The 18,800-nt window shown below is 47.8% G+C and overlaps 2 protein-coding genes across 2 annotated transcripts in view; one reads left to right on the top strand and one right to left on the bottom strand.

Annotated features, from left to right (window-relative positions):
• hadhaa (hydroxyacyl-CoA dehydrogenase trifunctional multienzyme complex subunit alpha a) overlaps positions 1-7,624 on the top strand; it is a 28,900-nt gene extending 21,276 nt beyond the window's left edge. The window contains exons 16-21 of the mRNA XM_083643268.1: positions 4,301-4,369; positions 4,494-4,607; positions 5,162-5,243; positions 5,485-5,599; positions 5,792-5,937; positions 6,103-7,624. Coding sequence (XP_083499394.1) covers positions 4,301-4,369; positions 4,494-4,607; positions 5,162-5,243; positions 5,485-5,599; positions 5,792-5,937; positions 6,103-6,248 — 672 coding nt within the window. The 3' untranslated portion in view covers positions 6,249-7,624. The remainder of the gene's footprint in view (positions 1-4,300; positions 4,370-4,493; positions 4,608-5,161; positions 5,244-5,484; positions 5,600-5,791; positions 5,938-6,102) is intronic.
• Positions 7,625-15,673: 8,049 nt separating this feature from the next.
• gareml (GRB2 associated, regulator of MAPK1-like) overlaps positions 15,674-18,800 on the bottom strand; it is a gene marked incomplete at both ends in the record, with an annotated part of 42,110 nt that continues 38,983 nt past the window's right edge. The window contains 3 exons of the mRNA XM_083643427.1: positions 15,674-16,280; positions 16,802-16,840; positions 18,750-18,800. The exon at positions 18,750-18,800 is cut by the window's right edge and continues 119 nt beyond it. Of these exons, the coding sequence (XP_083499553.1) occupies positions 15,674-16,280; positions 16,802-16,840; positions 18,750-18,800 (697 nt within the window). The remainder of the gene's footprint in view (positions 16,281-16,801; positions 16,841-18,749) is intronic.

Below are 18,800 nucleotides of genomic sequence, written 5' to 3'. Positions count from 1 at the left end.
CCACAGTCTGACCATCTGCACTGTGTCCATTAGGGCTAACTCCTCCCACGGTCTGACCATCTGCACTGTGTCCATTAGGGCTAACTCCTCCCACAGTCTGACCATCTGTACTGTGTCCATTAGGGCTAACTCCTCCCACAGTCTGACCATCTGTACTGTGTCCATTAGGGCTAACTCCTCCCACGTTCTGACCATCTGTACTGTGTCCATTAGGGCTAACTCCTCCCACAGTCTGACCATCTGTACTGTGTCCATTAGGGGCTAACTCCTCCCACGTTCTGACCATCTGTACTGTGTCCATTAGGGCTAACTCCTCCCACGTTCTGACCATCTGTACTGTGTCCATTAGGGCTAACTCCTCCCACAGTCTGACCATCTGTACTGTGTCCATTAGGGGCTAACTCCTCCCACGGTCTGACCATCTGCACTGTGTCCATTAGGGGCTAACTCCTCCCACAGTCTGACCATCTGTACTGTGTCCATTAGGGCTAACTCCTCCCACAGTCTGACCATCTGCACTGTGTCCATTAGGGCTAACTCCTCCCACAGTCTGACCATCTGTACTGTGTCCATTAGGGGCTAACTCCTCCCACGGTCTGACCATCTGCACTGTGTCCATTAGGGGCTAACTCCTCCCACGGTCTGACCATCTGCACTGTGTCCATTAGGGGCTAACTCCTCCCACAGTCTGACCATCTGTACTGTGTCCATTAGGGCTAACTCCTCCCACAGTCTGACCATCTGCACTGTGTCCATTAGGGCTAACTCCTCCCACAGTCTGACCATCTGTACTGTGTCCATTAGGGGCTAACTTCTCCCACGGTCTGACCATCTGCACTGTGTCCATTAGGGGCTAACTCCTCCCACAGTCTGACCATCTGCACTGTGTCCATTAGGGGCTAACTCCTCCCACAGTCTGACCATCTGCACTGTGTCCATTAGGGGCTAACTCCTCCCACAGTCTGACCATCTGCACTGTGTCCATTAGGGGCTAACTCCTCCCACAGTCTGACCATCTGTACTGTGTCCATTAGGGCTAACTCCTCCCACGGTCTGACCATCTGCACTGTGTCCATTAGGGGCTAACTCCTCCCACAGTCTGACCATCTGCACTGTGTCCATTAGGGCTAACTCCTCCCACAGTCTGACCATCTGTACTGTGTCCATTAGGGCTAACTCCTCCCACAGTCTGACCATCTGCACTGTGTCCATTAGGGCTAACTCCTCCCACAGTCTGACCATCTGTACTGTGTCCATTAGGGCTAACTCCTCCCACAGTCTGACCATCTGTACTGTGTCCATTAGGGGCTAACTCCTCCCACAGTCTGACCATCTGTACTGTGTCCATTAGGGGCTAACTCCTCCCACGTTCTGACCATCTGCACTGTGTCCATTAGGGCTAACTCCTCCCACAGTCTGACCATCTGCACTGTGTCCATTAGGGCTAACTCCTCCCACAGTCTGACCATCTGCACTGTGTCCATTAGGGGCTAACTCCTCCCACAGTCTGACCATCTGCACTGTGTCCATTAGGGCTAACTCCTCCCACGGTCTGACCATCTGTACTGTGTCCATTAGGGCTAACTCCTCCCACAGTCTGACCATCTGTACTGTGTCCATTAGGGCTAACTCCTCCCACAGTCTGACCATCTGTACTGTGTCCATTAGGGCTAACTCCTCCTACAGTCTGACCATCTGTACTGTGTCCATTAGGGCTAACTCCTCCCACAGTCTGACCATCTGTACTGTGTCCATTAGGGCTAACTCCTCCCACAGTCTGACCATCTGCACTGTGTCCATTAGGGCTAACTCCTCCCACAGTCTGACCATCTGTACTGTGTCCATTAGGGCTAACTCCTCCCACAGTCTGACCATCTGTACTGTGTCCATTAGGGGCTAACTCCTCCCACGTTCTGACCATCTGCACTGTGTCCATTAGGGCTAACTCCTCCCACAGTCTGACCATCTGTACTGTGTCCATTAGGGCTAACTCCTCCCACGTTCTGACCATCTGCACTGTGTCCATTAGGGCTAACTTTTCCCACGTTCTGACCATCTGTACTGTGTCCATTAGGGCTAACTCCTCCCACAGTCTGACCATCTGCACTGTGTCCATTAGGGCTAACTCCTCCCACGGTCTGACCATCTGCACTGTGTCCATTAGGGCTAACTCCTCCCACAGTCTGACCATCTGTACTGTGTCCATTAGGGCTAACTCCTCCCACAGTCTGACCATCTGTACTGTGTCCATTAGGGCTAACTCCTCCCACAGTCTGACCATCTGCACTGTGTCCATTAGGGCTAACTCCTCCCACAGTCTGACCATCTGTACTGTGTCCATTAGGGCTAACTCCTCCCACGATCTGACCATCTGCACTGTGTCCATTAGGGCTAACTCCTCCCACAGTCTGACCATCTGTACTGTGTCCATTAGGGCTAACTCCTCCCACAGTCTGACCATCTGTACTGTGTCCATTAGGGCTAACTCCTCCCACAGTCTGACCATCTGTACTGTGTCCATTAGGGCTAACTCCTCCCACAGTCTGACCATCTGTACTGTGTCCATTAGGGCTAACTCCTCCCACGGTCTGACCATCTGCACTGTGTCCATTAGGGCTAACTCCTCCCACAGTCTGACCATCTGCACTGTGTCCATTAGGGCTAACTCCTCCCACAGTCTGACCATCTGTACTGTGTCCATTAGGGCTAACTCCTCCCACGGTCTGACCATCTGCACTGTGTCCATTAGGGCTAACTCCTCCCACAGTCTGACCATCTGTACTGTGTCCATTAGGGCTAACTCCTCCCACGATCTGACCATCTGCACTGTGTCCATTAGGGCTAACTCCTCCCACAGTCTGACCATCTGTACTGTGTCCATTAGGGCTAACTCCTCCCACAGTCTGACCATCTGCACTGTGTCCATTAGGGCTAACTCCTCCCACGGTCTGACCATCTGCACTGTGTCCATTAGGGCTAACTCCTCCCACAGTCTGACCATCTGTACTGTGTCCATTAGGGCTAACTCCTCCCACAGTCTGACCATCTGTACTGTGTCCATTAGGGCTAACTCCTCCCACAGTCTGACCATCTGTACTGTGTCCATTAGGGGCTGACGCAATCCACCTGCTAGCAACCAGAATCACTATACTCACTCAGTATAAATATGAGACTGGAGAATTCCCATAGTCGCTGGTTGCAAAAACTTGTGAGCCAATTCTCAATGGACTTGGTGCCATTGTCACATGCTAACTAACCTACACATGCTAACTAACCTACACATGCTAACTAACCTACACATGCTAACTAACCTACACATGCTAACTAACCTAAAACATGTTGTCAGTGGGCGTCTGGGTAGTGTAGCGGTAGATTCCCTGCCTACCAACGCGAGGGGCGCAGGTTCGCATCCTCGTGTTGCCTCCGGCTTGGTCAGGCGTCCATACAGGCACGATTGTCTGGTGTCTGCGGGAGGGAAGCCGGATTGAGGGTATGTGTCCTGGTTGCTGCACTAGCGCCTCCTCTGGTCGGTCGGGGGCGCCTGGTCGGGGTGGAAAGGAACTGGTGGGAATAGCGTGATCCTCCCACGTGCTACGTCCTGCCGGTGAGGCTCCAGCTGTCGGGTGAAAAGAAGCGGCTGGCGACTGCGCATGTGTCGTAGGAAGCATGGTGCTAGTTTCGGCTCTCCCCAGATCGACAGAGGGTGGAGCAGCAGAGGGGGGGAGGGGGGGAAGTACAGTTGGGGAGAAAATGGGGGGAGGGGAATCGGAAAAACATAAATAAATAAAAAACATGTTGTCAGTGGAATTTCCACAAAGTGTGTGAGACAGAACAGAACACTCACTTATACTGTACAAATATTGTAAGAAACAAAACAAAAACAATGCACAGTCTGAAATGGATACACATCTTCAGAGGGTATTTAACTCAACTCGTCAACACAGGCAACAGTCGGAGCATTGTGCTCCTGTTTGTGCTACCTACAACGCACACACATGGTTTTGTTGACATAATGATCAAGTAAATCTTGAGGTAGAAAAAAAGAACATTTGGACTGGATACTCTTTTAACCAGGACTCAGTTTGATGTATGAAATGTACGTCAAATAGAAACTCTTATAACTATAATACTGCTAACCCAGCTGCTGTAACAAAACATCAATCGATACGCATTGTATCGGCCAATATGGCAAAAAAAACGTTATCTGAGCATCCCTAGTATTATCCATATGCCTTGCTGAATTATCAATCTGTCTTCTCTCTCTGTATCCGTCTCTCTGTCTCTCTGTCTCCACCCACAGGACGGTCCAGGGTTTTACACCACCCGCTGCCTGGCGCCCATGCTGGCGGAGGCTGTCAGAGTGCTGCAGGTACGCTCAGGGCTTCTCCTTACAGAGGCTCATTCTGGAAGAAGTATTCCAATGAACTTGCACATTGTGTAAAGTTGCCAGGTTAGTTTGTGTAAAAGCTTCTAAATCTCCACTGGCTTCTCAGGAAGGCGTGGGGCCCAAGAAGCTGGACGCGTTGACCACAGGCTTTGGTTTCCCGGTCGGCATGGCAACGCTGGCTGACGAAGTCGGTATCGATGTAGCGGCACACGTGGCCGAGGTAAGTCAAGCAGCTTCCTGGGGTCCAGAGACCACCAGAGAGTCTTTGAAGGAGGTCCCCAGCAAATTGATAAATTGTTCAACTTCAACATTACTTAGTTTACAAGAAGTTATCACAAGAATGTAGAATAATGACTGTTTTGATCATCGTTTCCCAGTTATCTCTCTACCTACAATAAAGATAGTCTTGGATTTCTGGACAAAATCATATCTGTCAATACAAAATATTGTCAGATTTGACAATACAAAATATTGTCAGATTTGACAATAACAAATATTGTCACATTTGGGTCCTGTAACACTTCATAGTCAAAACTATTCAAAAAATGTAAACTTTGTGGGGAAAACCTGTTTTTCTTAATTTGTGAGAAATTGACTGATATGAAGCACTGCAGTGATGTGTGTGTGTGTGTGTGTGTGTGTGTGTGTGTGTGTGTGTGTGTGTGTGTGTGTGCGCGTGTGTGTGTGTGTGTGTGTGTGTGCGCGCGCGCGCGCATGTGTGTGTGTGTGTGTGTGTGTGCACATGCACATGCACATGCATGTGTTTGTGTGTAGGATCTAGGCAAAGCTTTTGGCTCTCGTTTCGGTGGAGGAAATGTGGATGTCCTCAAGACGATGGTGGAGAAAGGCTTCAAAGGTCAAATTTAATGAACTGAAGTTCATCATTATTCACTTGTTGATTCATCCACAGTGTGATATGCATTTAAAGATTTGGTGGTCAATTCAAAGGTGCATTGTTGGCATTTGCCAAATAAATACCATCTACCTTCTACCTACCTTAAATAAATACCTTCTACCTACCTTAAATAAATATCTTCTACCTACCTTAAATAAATATCTTCTGACTAGCAAATGTTTGTTCATGATATATTCTATAGGTCGTAAATCCGGCAAAGGCTGCTTCGTCTATGGAAAGAGCAAGAAAGACAAGAGTGTGAATCCTGGTGCAGAAGAAATCATCCAGAAATATAAGCTGGTCGCTCCGCCCGCCGTGTAAGACCACCTCCTCCAGTCTGACTGTCTGCTCAACTCTGATCACTCTGTCTCCTAAAACTATCCTGTGTGTGTGTGTGTGTGTGTGTGTGTGTGTGTGTGTGTGTTGTGTGTGTGTGTGTGTGTGTGTTGCGTGTGTGTGTGTGTGTGTTGCGTGCGTGTGTGTGTTGCGTGCGTGTGTGTGTGTTGCAGCTCGTCAGACTCAGACGTTCAGTACCGTCTGGTGTCTCGCTTCGTGAACGAGGCGGTGCTGTGTCTGCAGGAGGGCATTCTGGGAAACCCCGTGGAGGGAGACATCGGGGCGGTGTTCGGACTCGGCTTCCCTCCCTGCTTGGGCGGTACGTGTGAACACGCACACACACACACGCACACACACACAACACACGCACACGCACAACACACGCACACACACACACACACACACAACATGCACACACACATGCTGGAGTTGGAGTTGGAGTTGGAGGTTGTCGGCACTAATCCCGTGTTCCGATGCGTTTCAGGCCCGTTCAGGTTCGTGGACTCGATCGGGGCCGAGCGTCTGGTGGGCATCATGAGGCGCTTCGAGGACGTCTATGGAAACCAGTTCACGCCCTGCCAGCTGCTCCTGGACCACGCCAAAGACCCCAGCAAGAAGTTCCACAAGTGATCCCACCTGTCTGTCCCCGTCCCACAGCCACCAGAGAGAGAGAGAGAGAGCGCCTCCTGCTGGGCAGAGCCTCACCAGCCGATGCTCTAGAATGGGAACCGTGGAAATGCAGTCTACGACAGAGCAAGTGACTCAAAGAACTATGCCTTGTACTACGATTGATCAAAACCCCCAAACTGAGTGTAGTACAATTTAGAAGGCTTCAGCTTTTGGCTTAGATGTTTTTCCCATGGTCGAGTTCTCCTTGTGTATATTTAATGCGTCTAAAAATATATATTTCAATGCAATATCACAGAATGTATTTTCCGACTTGTTTCACACATTTGTGGCATTAGATGGTTGTCAGGCCGACTGCAGTGTAAACCAGCCTGAAAAACATCAACAAACTAGTGAGGACGAATATTTTAGGTCATGTAACTAACATTATGGAAGTCATGGAAATGAGTGGAAACCCTGCTGTGAGTAATTAGATTGTAGGCAAAACTGAAAAGTGATCTCAATTGTTGAATTCTCATTTGGGGGTTTTGCTAAAGCATGACGTTGATGTCATGACGTTGATGTCATGACGTCCACGGTTCCAGTGCTTCTGCGTCCCTGGATCAGAGGTTATGCTTTTATAACTGTTGTAGAATGGAATGCCACATTGGCTTTATTTCATGTGACTTAAATTTTCTCCATATCAATGACGGGAATAATAAGTGGATGTACTGAAGAAATACACAACATATTTTTGTTTATTTAACTCTTGTACTGAATCCCCTCAATGTCCATAAGTCATTTCCCCCCCCCCCCCCCCCCCCCAAAAAACATGTAAATACGGTATTGAAAAACGTCCGGTACAGAGCTGACAAGTAAAACTCCTATTAATTTTTCCCTTAGGAAGTTTGAATATTAGCTGTTACTGTTTAACGATGCGAGGTAGACTTACCATTTACCACTTACTCTTTTTGTCCTCTCTGAAGCTATTGTCATGAGCTCATGATTGAACTGGTAGCTTGTGGGTTTGGTTTTATACGTCTGGATTTTCTGAAACGTCTGTAGAGAAAATGAATGGGAAAAGGGGGAGGGGGGATGTTTCAGCTGTATGTGTCTGAATCTGACTGGACATCTGAAATAACTGGTAGTGAAAACTGATGTGATTGTTTTCTATTTCCATTTTGAGTGGAAGATGCCTTAACTTAACATTAACTTAAGTGAAAATGCACGAGTTAACGTATGGCGGTTTGGAGGCTGTACTCATGGCTATATGGCCTTTTGCACTACCGTGTCCCTCTGAACCTCCAGTCGGACGTTGTTTATTCTATCATTTTCCTTGAATGCAATAATCGCAGTGCTGTCTGCATCCGACCTGATCTGCAATAAACCTCACAACTTCCTCTCTGTGTTATTACTCAGGTATTACTCCTGTTTCCAAAAAGCCACCAGGGAAAAGAAAACAAGATCACTCCATTTCCAGAGGTCATTAAGTTTCTATTTATTTTGTATTTTTCTATTTATTTCTTAATTCATTTTATTACGGCGGGCCCCGCGGGTTACATGATCACACACAGAGGCTACTGCAGTGTTACATGATCACACACAGAGGCTACTGTAGTGTTACATGATCACACACAGAGGCTACTGTAGTGTAACATGATCACACACAGAGGCTACTGTAGTGTTACATGATCACACACAGAGGCTACTGCAGTGTTACATGATCACACACAGAGGCTACTGCAGTGTTACATGATCACACACACAGAGGCTACTGCAGTGTTACATGATCACACACACAGGCTACTGTAGTGTTACATGATCACACACACAGGCTACTGTAGTGTTACATGATCACACACAGAGGCTACTGTAGTGTTACATGATCACACACAGAGGCTACTGCAGTGTTACATGATCACACACAGAGGCTACTGCAGTGTTACATGATCACACACAGAGGCTACTGTAGTGTTACATGATCACACACAGAGGCTACTGCAGTGTTACATGATCACACACAGAGGCTACTGCAGTGTTACATGATCACACACAGAGGCTACTGTAGTGTAACATGATCACACACAGAGGCTACTGCAGTGTTACATGATCACACACAGAGGCTACTGCAGTGTTACATGATCACACACAGAGGCTACTGCAGTGTTACATGATCACACACAGAGGCTACTGTAGTGTTACATGATCACACACAGAGGCTACTGTAGTGTTACATGATCACACACAGAGGCTACTGTAGTGTTACATGATCACACACAGAGGCTACTGTAGTGTTACATGATCACACACAGAGGCTACTGTAGTGTTACGTGATCACACACAGAGGCTACTGTAGTGTAACATGATCACACACAGAGGCTACTGCAGTGTTACATGATCACACACACAGGCTACTGTAGTGTTACATGATCACACACAGAGGCTACTGCCAGTGTTACATTATCACACAGAAGCTACTGCAGTGTTACATTATCACACACAGAGGCTACTGTAGTGTTACATGATCACACACAGAGGCTACTGTAGTGTAACATGATCACACACAGAGGCTACTGTAGTGTTACATGATCACACACAGAGGCTACTGTAGTGTAACATGATCACACACAGAGGCTACTGTAGTGTTACATGATCACACACAGAGGCTACTGCCAGTGTTACATTATCACACAGAAGCTACTGCAGTGTTACATTATCACACACAGAGGCTACTATAGTGTTACATGATCACACACAGAGGCTACTGTAGTGTAACATGATCACACACAGAGGCTACTGTAGTGTTACATGATCACACACAGAGGCTACTGTAGTGTAACATGATCACACACAGAGGCTACTGTAGTGTTACATGATCACACACAGAGGCTACTGTAGTGTAACATGATCACACACAGAGGCTACTGTAGTGTTACATGATCACACACAGAGGCTACTGTAGTGTTACATGATCACACACAGAGGCTACTGTAGTGTTACATGATCACACACACAGGCTACTGTAGTGTAACATGATCACACACAGAGGCTACTGCAGTGTTACGTGATCACACAGAGGCTACTGTAGTGTAACATGATCACACACAGAGGCTACTGTAGTGTTACATGATCACACACAGAGGCTACTGTAGTGTTACATGATCACACACAGAGGCTACTGTAGTGTAACATGATCACACACAGAGGCTACTGCCAGTGTTACATGATCACACACAGAGGCTACTGTAGTGTAACATGATCACACACAGAGGCTACTGCCAGTGTTACATGATCACACACAGAGGCTACTGTAGTGTTACATGATCACACACACAGGCTACTGTAGTGTTACATGATCACACACACAGGCTACTGTAGTGTTACATGATCACACACAGAGGCTACTGCCAGTGTTACATGATCACACACAGAGGCTACTGTAGTGTAACATGATCACACACAGAGGCTACTGTAGTGTTACATGATCACACACACAGGCTACTGTAGTGTTACATGATCACACACAGAGGCTACTGTAGTGTAACATGATCACACACAGAGGCTACTGCAGTGTTACATGATCACACACAGAGGCTACTGTAGTGTAACATGATCACACACAGAGGCTACTGTAGTGTTACATGATCACACACACAGGCTACTGTAGTGTTACATGATCACACACACAGGCTACTGTAGTGTTACATGATCACACACAGAGGCTACTGTAGTGTTACATGATCACACACAGAGGCTACTGTAGTGTTACATGATCACACACACAGGCTACTGTAGTGTTACATGATCACACACAGAGGCTACTGCAGTGTTACATGATCACACACAGAGGCTACTGTAGTGTTACATGATCACACACAGAGGCTACTGCAGTGTTACATGATCACACACAGAGGCTACTGTAGTGTTACATGATCACACACAGAGGCTACTGCAGTGTTACATGATCACACACAGAGGCTACTGTAGTGTTACATGATCACACACAGAGGCTACTGCAGTGTTACATGATCACACACAGAGGCTACTGCAGTGTTACATGATCACACACAGAGGCTACTGTAGTGTTACATGATCACACACAGAGGCTACTGCCAGTGTTACATTATCACACAGAAGCTACTGCAGTGTTACATTATCACACACAGAGGCTACTGTAGTGTTACATGATCACACACAGAGGCTACTGTAGTGTAACATGATCACACACAGAGGCTACTGTAGTGTTACATGATCACACACAGAGGCTACTGCAGTGTAACATGATCACACACAGAGGCTACTGTAGTGTTACATGATCACACACAGAGGCTACTGTAGTGTAACATGATCACACACAGAGGCTACTGCAGTGTTACATGATCACACACACAGGCTACTGTAGTGTTACATGATCACACACAGAGGCTACTGCCAGTGTTACATTATCACACAGAAGCTACTGCAGTGTTACATGATCACACACAGAGGCTACTGCAGTGTTACATTATCACACACAGAGGCTACTGCCAGTGTTACATTATCACACAGAAGCTACTGCAGTGTTACATTATCACACACAGAGGCTACTGTAGTGTTACATGATCACACACAGAGGCTACTGCAGTGTTACATGATCACACACAGAGGCTACTGTAGTGTTACATGATCACACACACAGGCTACTGTAGTGTTACATGATCACACACAGAGGCTACTTCAGTGTTACATGATCACACAGAGGCTACTGCAGTGTTACATGATCACACACAGAGGCTACTGCAGTGTTACATGATCACACACACAGAGGCTATTGCAGTGTTCTGTGGATTCAGACCAACATAGGCCAGATACTGTAACTCCTGCTGGTTATGGAATTCCTGGAATATCAGATTTTGATAGGTTGTATTCCAGACAGGGAAAGTGAGAGATTCTCTGGAAGTCAGATAATTTTACAAATGTGTCATTTGACAGGATTTATCAAAACAGCAGAATGTTTTTTCCATCTTGTTTCACACATTCATTGTATTCGATGATTTCATTCCAGCTGGAGTGGAAACCAGACTGAAAATCAACATAAACAAACCAGGAAACATTTTTTTTAGTCATAGAAGCGCTCCGACTATGGAAAGTTGTGGAAAAGTCATGGAATTTTTACTGCTGTAACAAACTCAATTTGTGTGAGAAATGCCTCTTCAGTTATCTGGATAACTGAGATTAATTTGCCTTGAAATCATCCTGCTTGTAAAACTCTATGTAATATATAGCTGTGGTTTAAAGCTACAGTCCCTGGTTAAACAACATTGCTATTACCACCAACTGTAATGTATATGGAGGAACGCTTTGCACCCCATTACAGTTGGATGTACAGTAGAAATAGAATTAATAGAGCAGACACCCTTCAGTTTGGAAAAACTGTCATGTCTGGATTGGGAGAGATGGATGATCGATCAGATCAGAGGTTCAGAGTTTGGGACTCGAGGAATGAAAATGCAAAAGACATCAGTTACACCACTGGGGGGTTTAATACAGATTTAGCAGTTAATCAACTTTAAAGGCAGGATTTCCTATCAAATAACGCCATTTTGCTACTTGACAATATTGGACCAATGACCATCACAAGTGTTTGTATTATCACATGCAACATTAGTAACCCTGCAAAAATGCATTGTCATATTGTCTCCTTTATGGGACTATGGACCTGTGCTTGTCATATTGTCTCCTTTATGGGACTATGGACCTGTGCTTGTCATATTGTCTCCTTTATGGGGCTATGGACCTGTGCTTGTCATATTGTCTCCTTTATGGGGCTATGGACCTGTGCTTGTCATATTGTCTCCTTTATGGGGCTATGGACCTGTGCTTGTCATATTGTCTCCTTTATGGGGCTATGGACCTGTGCTAGTGTGCTTGTCATATTGTCTCCTTTATGGGGCTATGGACCTGTGCTTGTCATATTGTCTCCTTTATGGGGCTATGGACCTGTGCTTGTCATATTGTCTCCTTTATGGGGCTATGGACCTGTGCTTGTCATATTGTCTCCTTTATGGGACTATGGACCTGTGCTTGTCATATTGTCTCCTTTATGGGACTATGGACCTGTGCTTGTCATATTGTCTCCTTTATGGGGCTATGGACCTGTGCTTGTCATATTGTCTCCTTTATGGGGCTATGGACCTGTGCTTGTCATATTGTCTCCTTTATGGGGCTATGGACCTGTGCTTGTCATATTGTCTCCTTTATGGGACTATGGACCTGTGCTTGTCATATTGTCTCCTTTATGGGACTATGGACCTGTGCTTGTCATATTGTCTCCTTTATGGGACTATGGACCTGTGCTTGTCATATTGTCTCCTTTATGGGACTATGGACCTGTGCTTGTCATATTGTCTCCTTTATGGGACTATGGACCTGTGCTTGTCATATTGTCTCCTTTATGGGGCTATGGACCTGTGCTTTCCTTTATGGGGCTATGAACCTGTGCTTTCCTTTATGGGGCTATGGACCTGTGCTTGCACTTTTTTATTTTGTGGATGATTGCTGGAATCCTGGAGCCTGATCTCACATCTTAATGAGGAATCAGGAGGGTCTGATCTGAGGTACATTCTGAGAACTCTATTTCTGTAGCAGTAGAACATTCTATTATAGCATGGCAGCTGTGCTCTTTCAACACATCCGTGTGTCTGGCTGAAGTTACTGTTCAAAAGGGCAATAATATAAGTATGATTGTTACCATCCCATAGGATGAAAATGAGCATACTAGATCTGTGGAGGGGTGATAGAGCTGCTGATCAATACCAATGATTTCCAGAGATGGGAAACGTACACACATTTAAGTAGAAGTACAGTTACAGTACTTGTGTAAAAAGTAAGAGTAGAAGTAATGATTCAACTTGTTTACTCAAGTAAACCTAAAGAATTACTGGCTCTGAAATGTAATCAAGTATAAAAGTAAAAAGTATGTCTACCGGCTGTTTCTGTGCAAAGCTAACTGAACCTCATGTCATATTAAGATAACTATAATGTATGCACGCTATGTATGCTCAATTCTATGTTGGGGACTCTGGAGACGACGGACCGAGCACACACGGACACAGCTCTCAAATGATAGTAGTAGGATTGGCTACAGGTGGTGTATGCTGATGGTATTTCATCTCTGCTCCTGGATTTGTTTGGAACAAAGTCTCTTTGAAGTCACTGCAGAACTAAATCTTGGAAATGAAAATAAATAAACTGACAGTCCTTTAAGTCAGTTTTGGTAGAGCATGAAGTCCTTCGTCACTTGTGCTAGTGGTAGGGATTGGACTTGGTTCAGCCGATGTGTGCCCAGCGCTTGGCGGATCCGGATCCGACACATGTGGGCCAGAGAAAATCTATTGGCCTCCAGAAAGACCCCGAGAGCCTCGGGATCCGCCTTTTCCTCCAGCTGTGCCTGCTTCCTCACCAGGGCAGGGTCGGCGCCATGGTCCAGCTGCTCCTGGACCATGGCGCCGACCACGTCACACCACCTTATCCAGCCGATGAGAAGCCACGTCACGGGTCAGAAAGTTAGCGGTCTGGAGCAGCAGGCGGAAGCAATCCGGGTGGTTGCGTTCAGCACTGATGTAGAGAGGAGACCACTCAAGGGGGTGATCGCTGTCCGTGTCAACAGCAGCACGGAACCTGATGAGTTCCTACAGTATGTCCAGCCTTCCAATCCAGGCAGCACGGTAGAGCGGAGTGAATGAGCCGTGTCCGCTTCTGCTGGGATCGGCCCCAGACGCAGTCCAGGTGACCGTGGGCCCACGGCCCGGCAGAGAGGCGTGAAGTTTCCATCAACACCTACTGTAGGTCTACCTGGGCTCCCTTTGTTTCTTCTGTTTTTCCTGTTTGTTTTTTGGAGGCGATCAGAGCAACGGCGCAAAGACTATTAAACTTAGCAGATCCAAACATGTTGAAGATGTATAAAGACGATACTTCGATTCATACTTTGTCTGATATGGTTTTTTCCCACAACAAATGTGCACATAATGCATGAAAGCTGGATTTCTGTCTGTCGTGCATCAAAACTAAAGTAACTAACCTGGTTTGACAATGTAAGGACTAAGGAGTAGAAAGTACAGATATTTGTGTTAAAATGTAGGGAGTAAAAGTAAAAGTTGTCAGAAAAATAAATACAGAGTAAAGTACAAGATAGCTGATAATCCTACTTAAGTACAGTAACAAAGTATTTGTACTTAGTTACTTCCCATCTCTGATGATTTTCATTGGGTGTTGAGATTTTCAGCTTTCAAGCAGCAGACATTTCAGCAACAGAGGCTAGAAAACCTTGTTAAGCCAAAACTGCAAAGGACAAAGTAGTATTGCTATTCCAGTATTTGTCAGTAGAGGTCGATAAAGGTCATAGATTTAATGCCCCTTTCGTCTTTCACACACGCTGTGCTGAGAGTGAACACAAGACGTCAAAACAATAGCAAGTTTGTTCATGTTCATCTTTTCAGTGCTGTAACAGTGATAATGGCTCTGCTTGTCTATGGCATTTTTCAATTGTCAAAATATAGTTCATTTGAATGTTTTCTTACACTTCTTACACTTTTGGGTTTTTGTGGATTATTAGAGTTACTGTTACAGTGTTTTACCTCATGTGAAGAGCCTGTGTTCGTTTACCACACAAACCCAAGTGGTGCTTGAAACCCTTCTGTTGTCTTGTAGCACGGCAGGACGTGTTGCAGCTGTCTGTCCCACAGACCAGCTGACTGTCCCACAGACGAGTTGACTGTCCCACAGACGAGTTGAAAAGGGTAACGTCCTTAACAGTTGGAGCCGCTTGTTAGTAAACTAGTCCCAGTCTTTGAGTCTGCCAGGAAGCAGGCAGTCAGTGGTCAGAGGTCAGTCTAGACTAGAGTCAGAGCCACAGTTTGACCACATGGTGGCGTGGTTTCCCTCTGCAGAGTCTCTGCTGCTGTCATAGCCAGTTGGTCCCACAGTGGAAGGCACATTCAGGACGGCTCAGTAGCAAACAGGCACATTATCAGGACAGACAGAAGAGTAGGGCTGCGTATCGTTTAAAACAAGTACAATACCAGTACAATACCAATAACAATACCAGTAACAATACCAGTACCAGTGATACCGGCGGTACCAGTAGAGTACTTCATTCAATACCTTTTTTCCCTACTCATACATTCATTTATTCATTTTCTAATTCATTCATTCAACTCCGTCACACACCTCCCTGCTCGACTACACCACCACAGACTGTACAGTAAAACCAGACAACAGGTACAGAGAAGTTTCAATACTATTTGGTACTGGGTTATTTCAGTCAACACCTTAAAGGTATTGAGTACCGATACCCAGCCCTACAAAACTGTGTGTGTGTATGTGTGTGTGTGTGTACATGTGTGTGTGTGCACGTGCGTGTGTGTGTGTGCGTGTGCGTGTGTGTGTGTGTGTGTGCGTGTGTGTGTGTGTTAGATCTTGGGCCTCCAGCCCTGTATGAACTGTGTAATCTTGGTCACGTGCAGCCGGCTGAGGTGGAAGTCATGTGACAGGATGTCCTCGGTGAGCTGCACCAGCAGGCTGCCGTCGATGCGCTCCCTCTGGAACACGCTCACCGCCGCCTCCGACAGGCCGATGAAGCGCAGGCAGGCCGACACCTCCTCCAGAGACAGCGCCGACAGGTCTGCCGGGGGGCGCCAGGCGGGGTCCTCAGCAGGGGGGCACCACGCGGGGTCGGCCGAGCCTTCTGGGACCCCCACGGAAGTCCCGCCCCCCTCCGCACCTCTGGAGGAGTCTGTCGTCGGATCGGGGGAGGGGCAAGGGGACTGGCGGTTGAAGGGGTTCAGCGCGCCGAAGGGGGCGAACCGGCTCTGCGGCGGCCTCAGACGAGGGCCTGACGTGTAGGAGGAGTCCGCCCACGGCTCCGCCCAGGCAGCGTGCGCTGGCTGAGGGTTGGACGTGCCATCTGCGGGGACGGCGGGGATTGGCTCGGGGCTGGAGTGGGCGGGGTTAGGGGCGGGGCAGTCGGCGCAGGAGCAGGGGTAACAGTAGAGGGAGGCGTCTGGAGGGGGGGAGCAGCTGGGACAGAGCAGATGGAAATCAATGACCTTCATCACCTCAACAGGGAATATCGCGTGCTCATTTGTAGCGTGCCTCAGCGTGCCTCGCACGCTTCACTTTGTCTGATCATTCAAACACTGATATTTTGAGAACAATATGAATCTGATATATTGGTCTCACCCTTTTCATACTACAATGACTAAATAATCACAGAAAAGTAAGAAGGTATTAAGTTTTGGGGATAAAAAGTGATTTTATGTGGCCTGTGTCTGTAGATCGCAAACAAACCTTCTCAGTGACGATCTAATTTGTTTTCAATAGCTATACTAATGTGTCAAAGTGGTAATGATTTATTGATGTTAAAATGCTACAGGCAGCAAGTGAGTAGTATGTTGATACTATACCTGTGGTGCAGTCCAGAGGAGTAGGAGAGGTTGGTTCTGGGGAAGGTGGAGGTGTTGGTACTGTACCTGTGGTGCAGTCCAGAGGAGTAGAAGGAGAGGTTGGGACTGGGGAAGGTGGAGGTGGAGGTACTGTACCTGTGGTGCAGTCCAGAGGAGTAGAAGGAGAGGTTGGGTCTGGGGGAGGTGGAGGTGGAGGTACTGTACCTGTGGTGCAGTCCAGAGGAGTAGAAGGAGAGGTTGGGTCTTGAGGAAGGTGGGGGTGGAGGTACTGTACCTGTGGTGCAGTCCAGAGGAGTAGAAGGAGAGGTTGGGTCTTGAGGAGGTGGAGGTGGAGGTACTGTACCTGTGGTGCAGTCCAGAGGAGTAGGAGAGGTTGGGTCTTGGGGAAGGTGTTGGTACTGTACCTGTGGTGCAGTCCAGAGGAGTAGAAGGAGAGGTTGGGTCTTGAGGAAGGTGGAGGTGTTGGTACTGTACCTGTGGTGCAGTCCAGAGGAGTAGGAGAGGTTGGGTCTTGGGGAGGTGGAGGTACTGTACCTGTGGTGTAGTCCAGAGGAGTAGAAGGAGAGGTTGTTGAGGAAGGTGGAGATGGAGGTACTGTACCTGTGGTGCAGTCTAGAGGAGTAGAAGGAGAGGTTGGGTCTTGGGGAGGTGGAGGTGTTGGTACTGTACCTGTGGTGCAGTCCAGAGGAGTAGAAGGAGAAGTTGGGTCTTGAGGAAGGTGGAGGTGTTGGTACTGTACCTGTGGTGCAGTCCAGAGGAGTAGGAGAGGTTGGGTCTTGGGGAGGTGGAGGTGTTGGTACTGTACCTGTGGTGCAGTCCAGTGGAGTAAGAGAGGTTGGGTCTGGGGAAGGTGGAGGTGTTGATACTGTACCTGTGGTGCAGTCCAGAGGAGTAGAAGGAGAGGTTGGGTCTTGAGGAAGGTGGAGGTGTTGGTACTGTACCTGTGGTGCAGTCCAGAGGAGTAGAAGGAGAGGTTGGGTCTGGGGAGGTGGAGGTACTGTACCTGTGGTGAAGTCCAGAGGAGTAGAAGGAGAGGTTGGGTCTTGGGGAGGTGGAGGTACTGTACCTGTGGTGCAGTCCAGAGGAGTAGAAGGAGAGGTTGGGTCTTGGGGAGGTGGAGGTACTGTACCTGTGGTGCAGTCCAGAGGAGTAGAAGGAGAGGTTGGGTCTTGTGGAGGTGGAGGTACTGTACCTGTGGTGCAGTCCAGAGGAGTAGAAGGAGAGGTTGGGTCTGGGGAGGTGGAGGTACTGTACCTGTGGTGAAGTCCAGAGGAGTAGAAGGAGAGGTTGGGTCTTGGGGAGGTGGAGGTACTGTACCTGTGGTGCAGTCCAGAGGAGTAGAAGGAGAGGTTGGGTCTTGTGGAGGTGGAGGTGGAGGTACTGTACCTGTGGTGCAGTCCAGAGGAGTAGAAGGAGAGGTTGGGTCTTGTGGAGGTGGAGGTACTGTACCTGTGGTGCAGTCCAGAGGAGTAGAAGGAGAGGTTGGGTCTTGGGGAGGTGGAGGTACTGTACCTGTGGTGCAGTCCAGAGGAGTAGAAGGAGAGGTTGGGTCTTGGGAAGGTGGAGGTGGAGGTACTGTACCTGTGGTGCAGTCCAGAGGAGTAGAAGGAGAGGTTGGGTATTGGGGAGGTGTTGGTACTGTACCTGTGGTGCAGTCCAGAGGAGTAGAAGGAGAGGTTGGGTCTTGAGGAAGGTGGAGGTGGAGGTACTGTACCTGTGGTGCAGTCCAGAGGAGTAGAAGGAGAGGTTGGGTCTTGGGGAGGTGGAGGTACTGTACCTGTGGTGAAGTCCAGAGGAGTAGAAGGAGAGGTTGGGTCTTGGGGAAGGTGGAGGTACTGTACCTGTGGTGCAGTCCAGAGGAGTAGAAGGACAGGTTGGGTCTTGGAGAGGTGGAGGTCTTGGGGAGGTGGAGGTGGAGGTACTGTACCTGTGGTGCAGTCCAGAGGAGTAGAAGGAGAGGTTGGGTCTTGGGGAAGGTGGAGGTGTTGGTACTGTACCTGTGGTGCAGTCCAGAGGAGTAGAAGGAGAGGTTGGGTCTTGGGGAGGTGGAGGTCTTGGGGAGGTGGAGGTGGAGGTACTGTACCTGTGGTGCAGTCCAGAGGAGTAGAAGGAGAGGTTGGGTCTTGGGGAGGTG

This window comes from Poromitra crassiceps (assembly GCF_964638095.1).
Source record: "Poromitra crassiceps genome assembly, chromosome: 9".
Lineage (NCBI taxonomy): Eukaryota > Metazoa > Chordata > Actinopteri > Beryciformes > Melamphaidae > Poromitra > Poromitra crassiceps.
The sequence above is the reverse complement of the archived record's forward strand: the minus strand, read 5'-3'. Positions and strand labels throughout refer to the sequence as shown.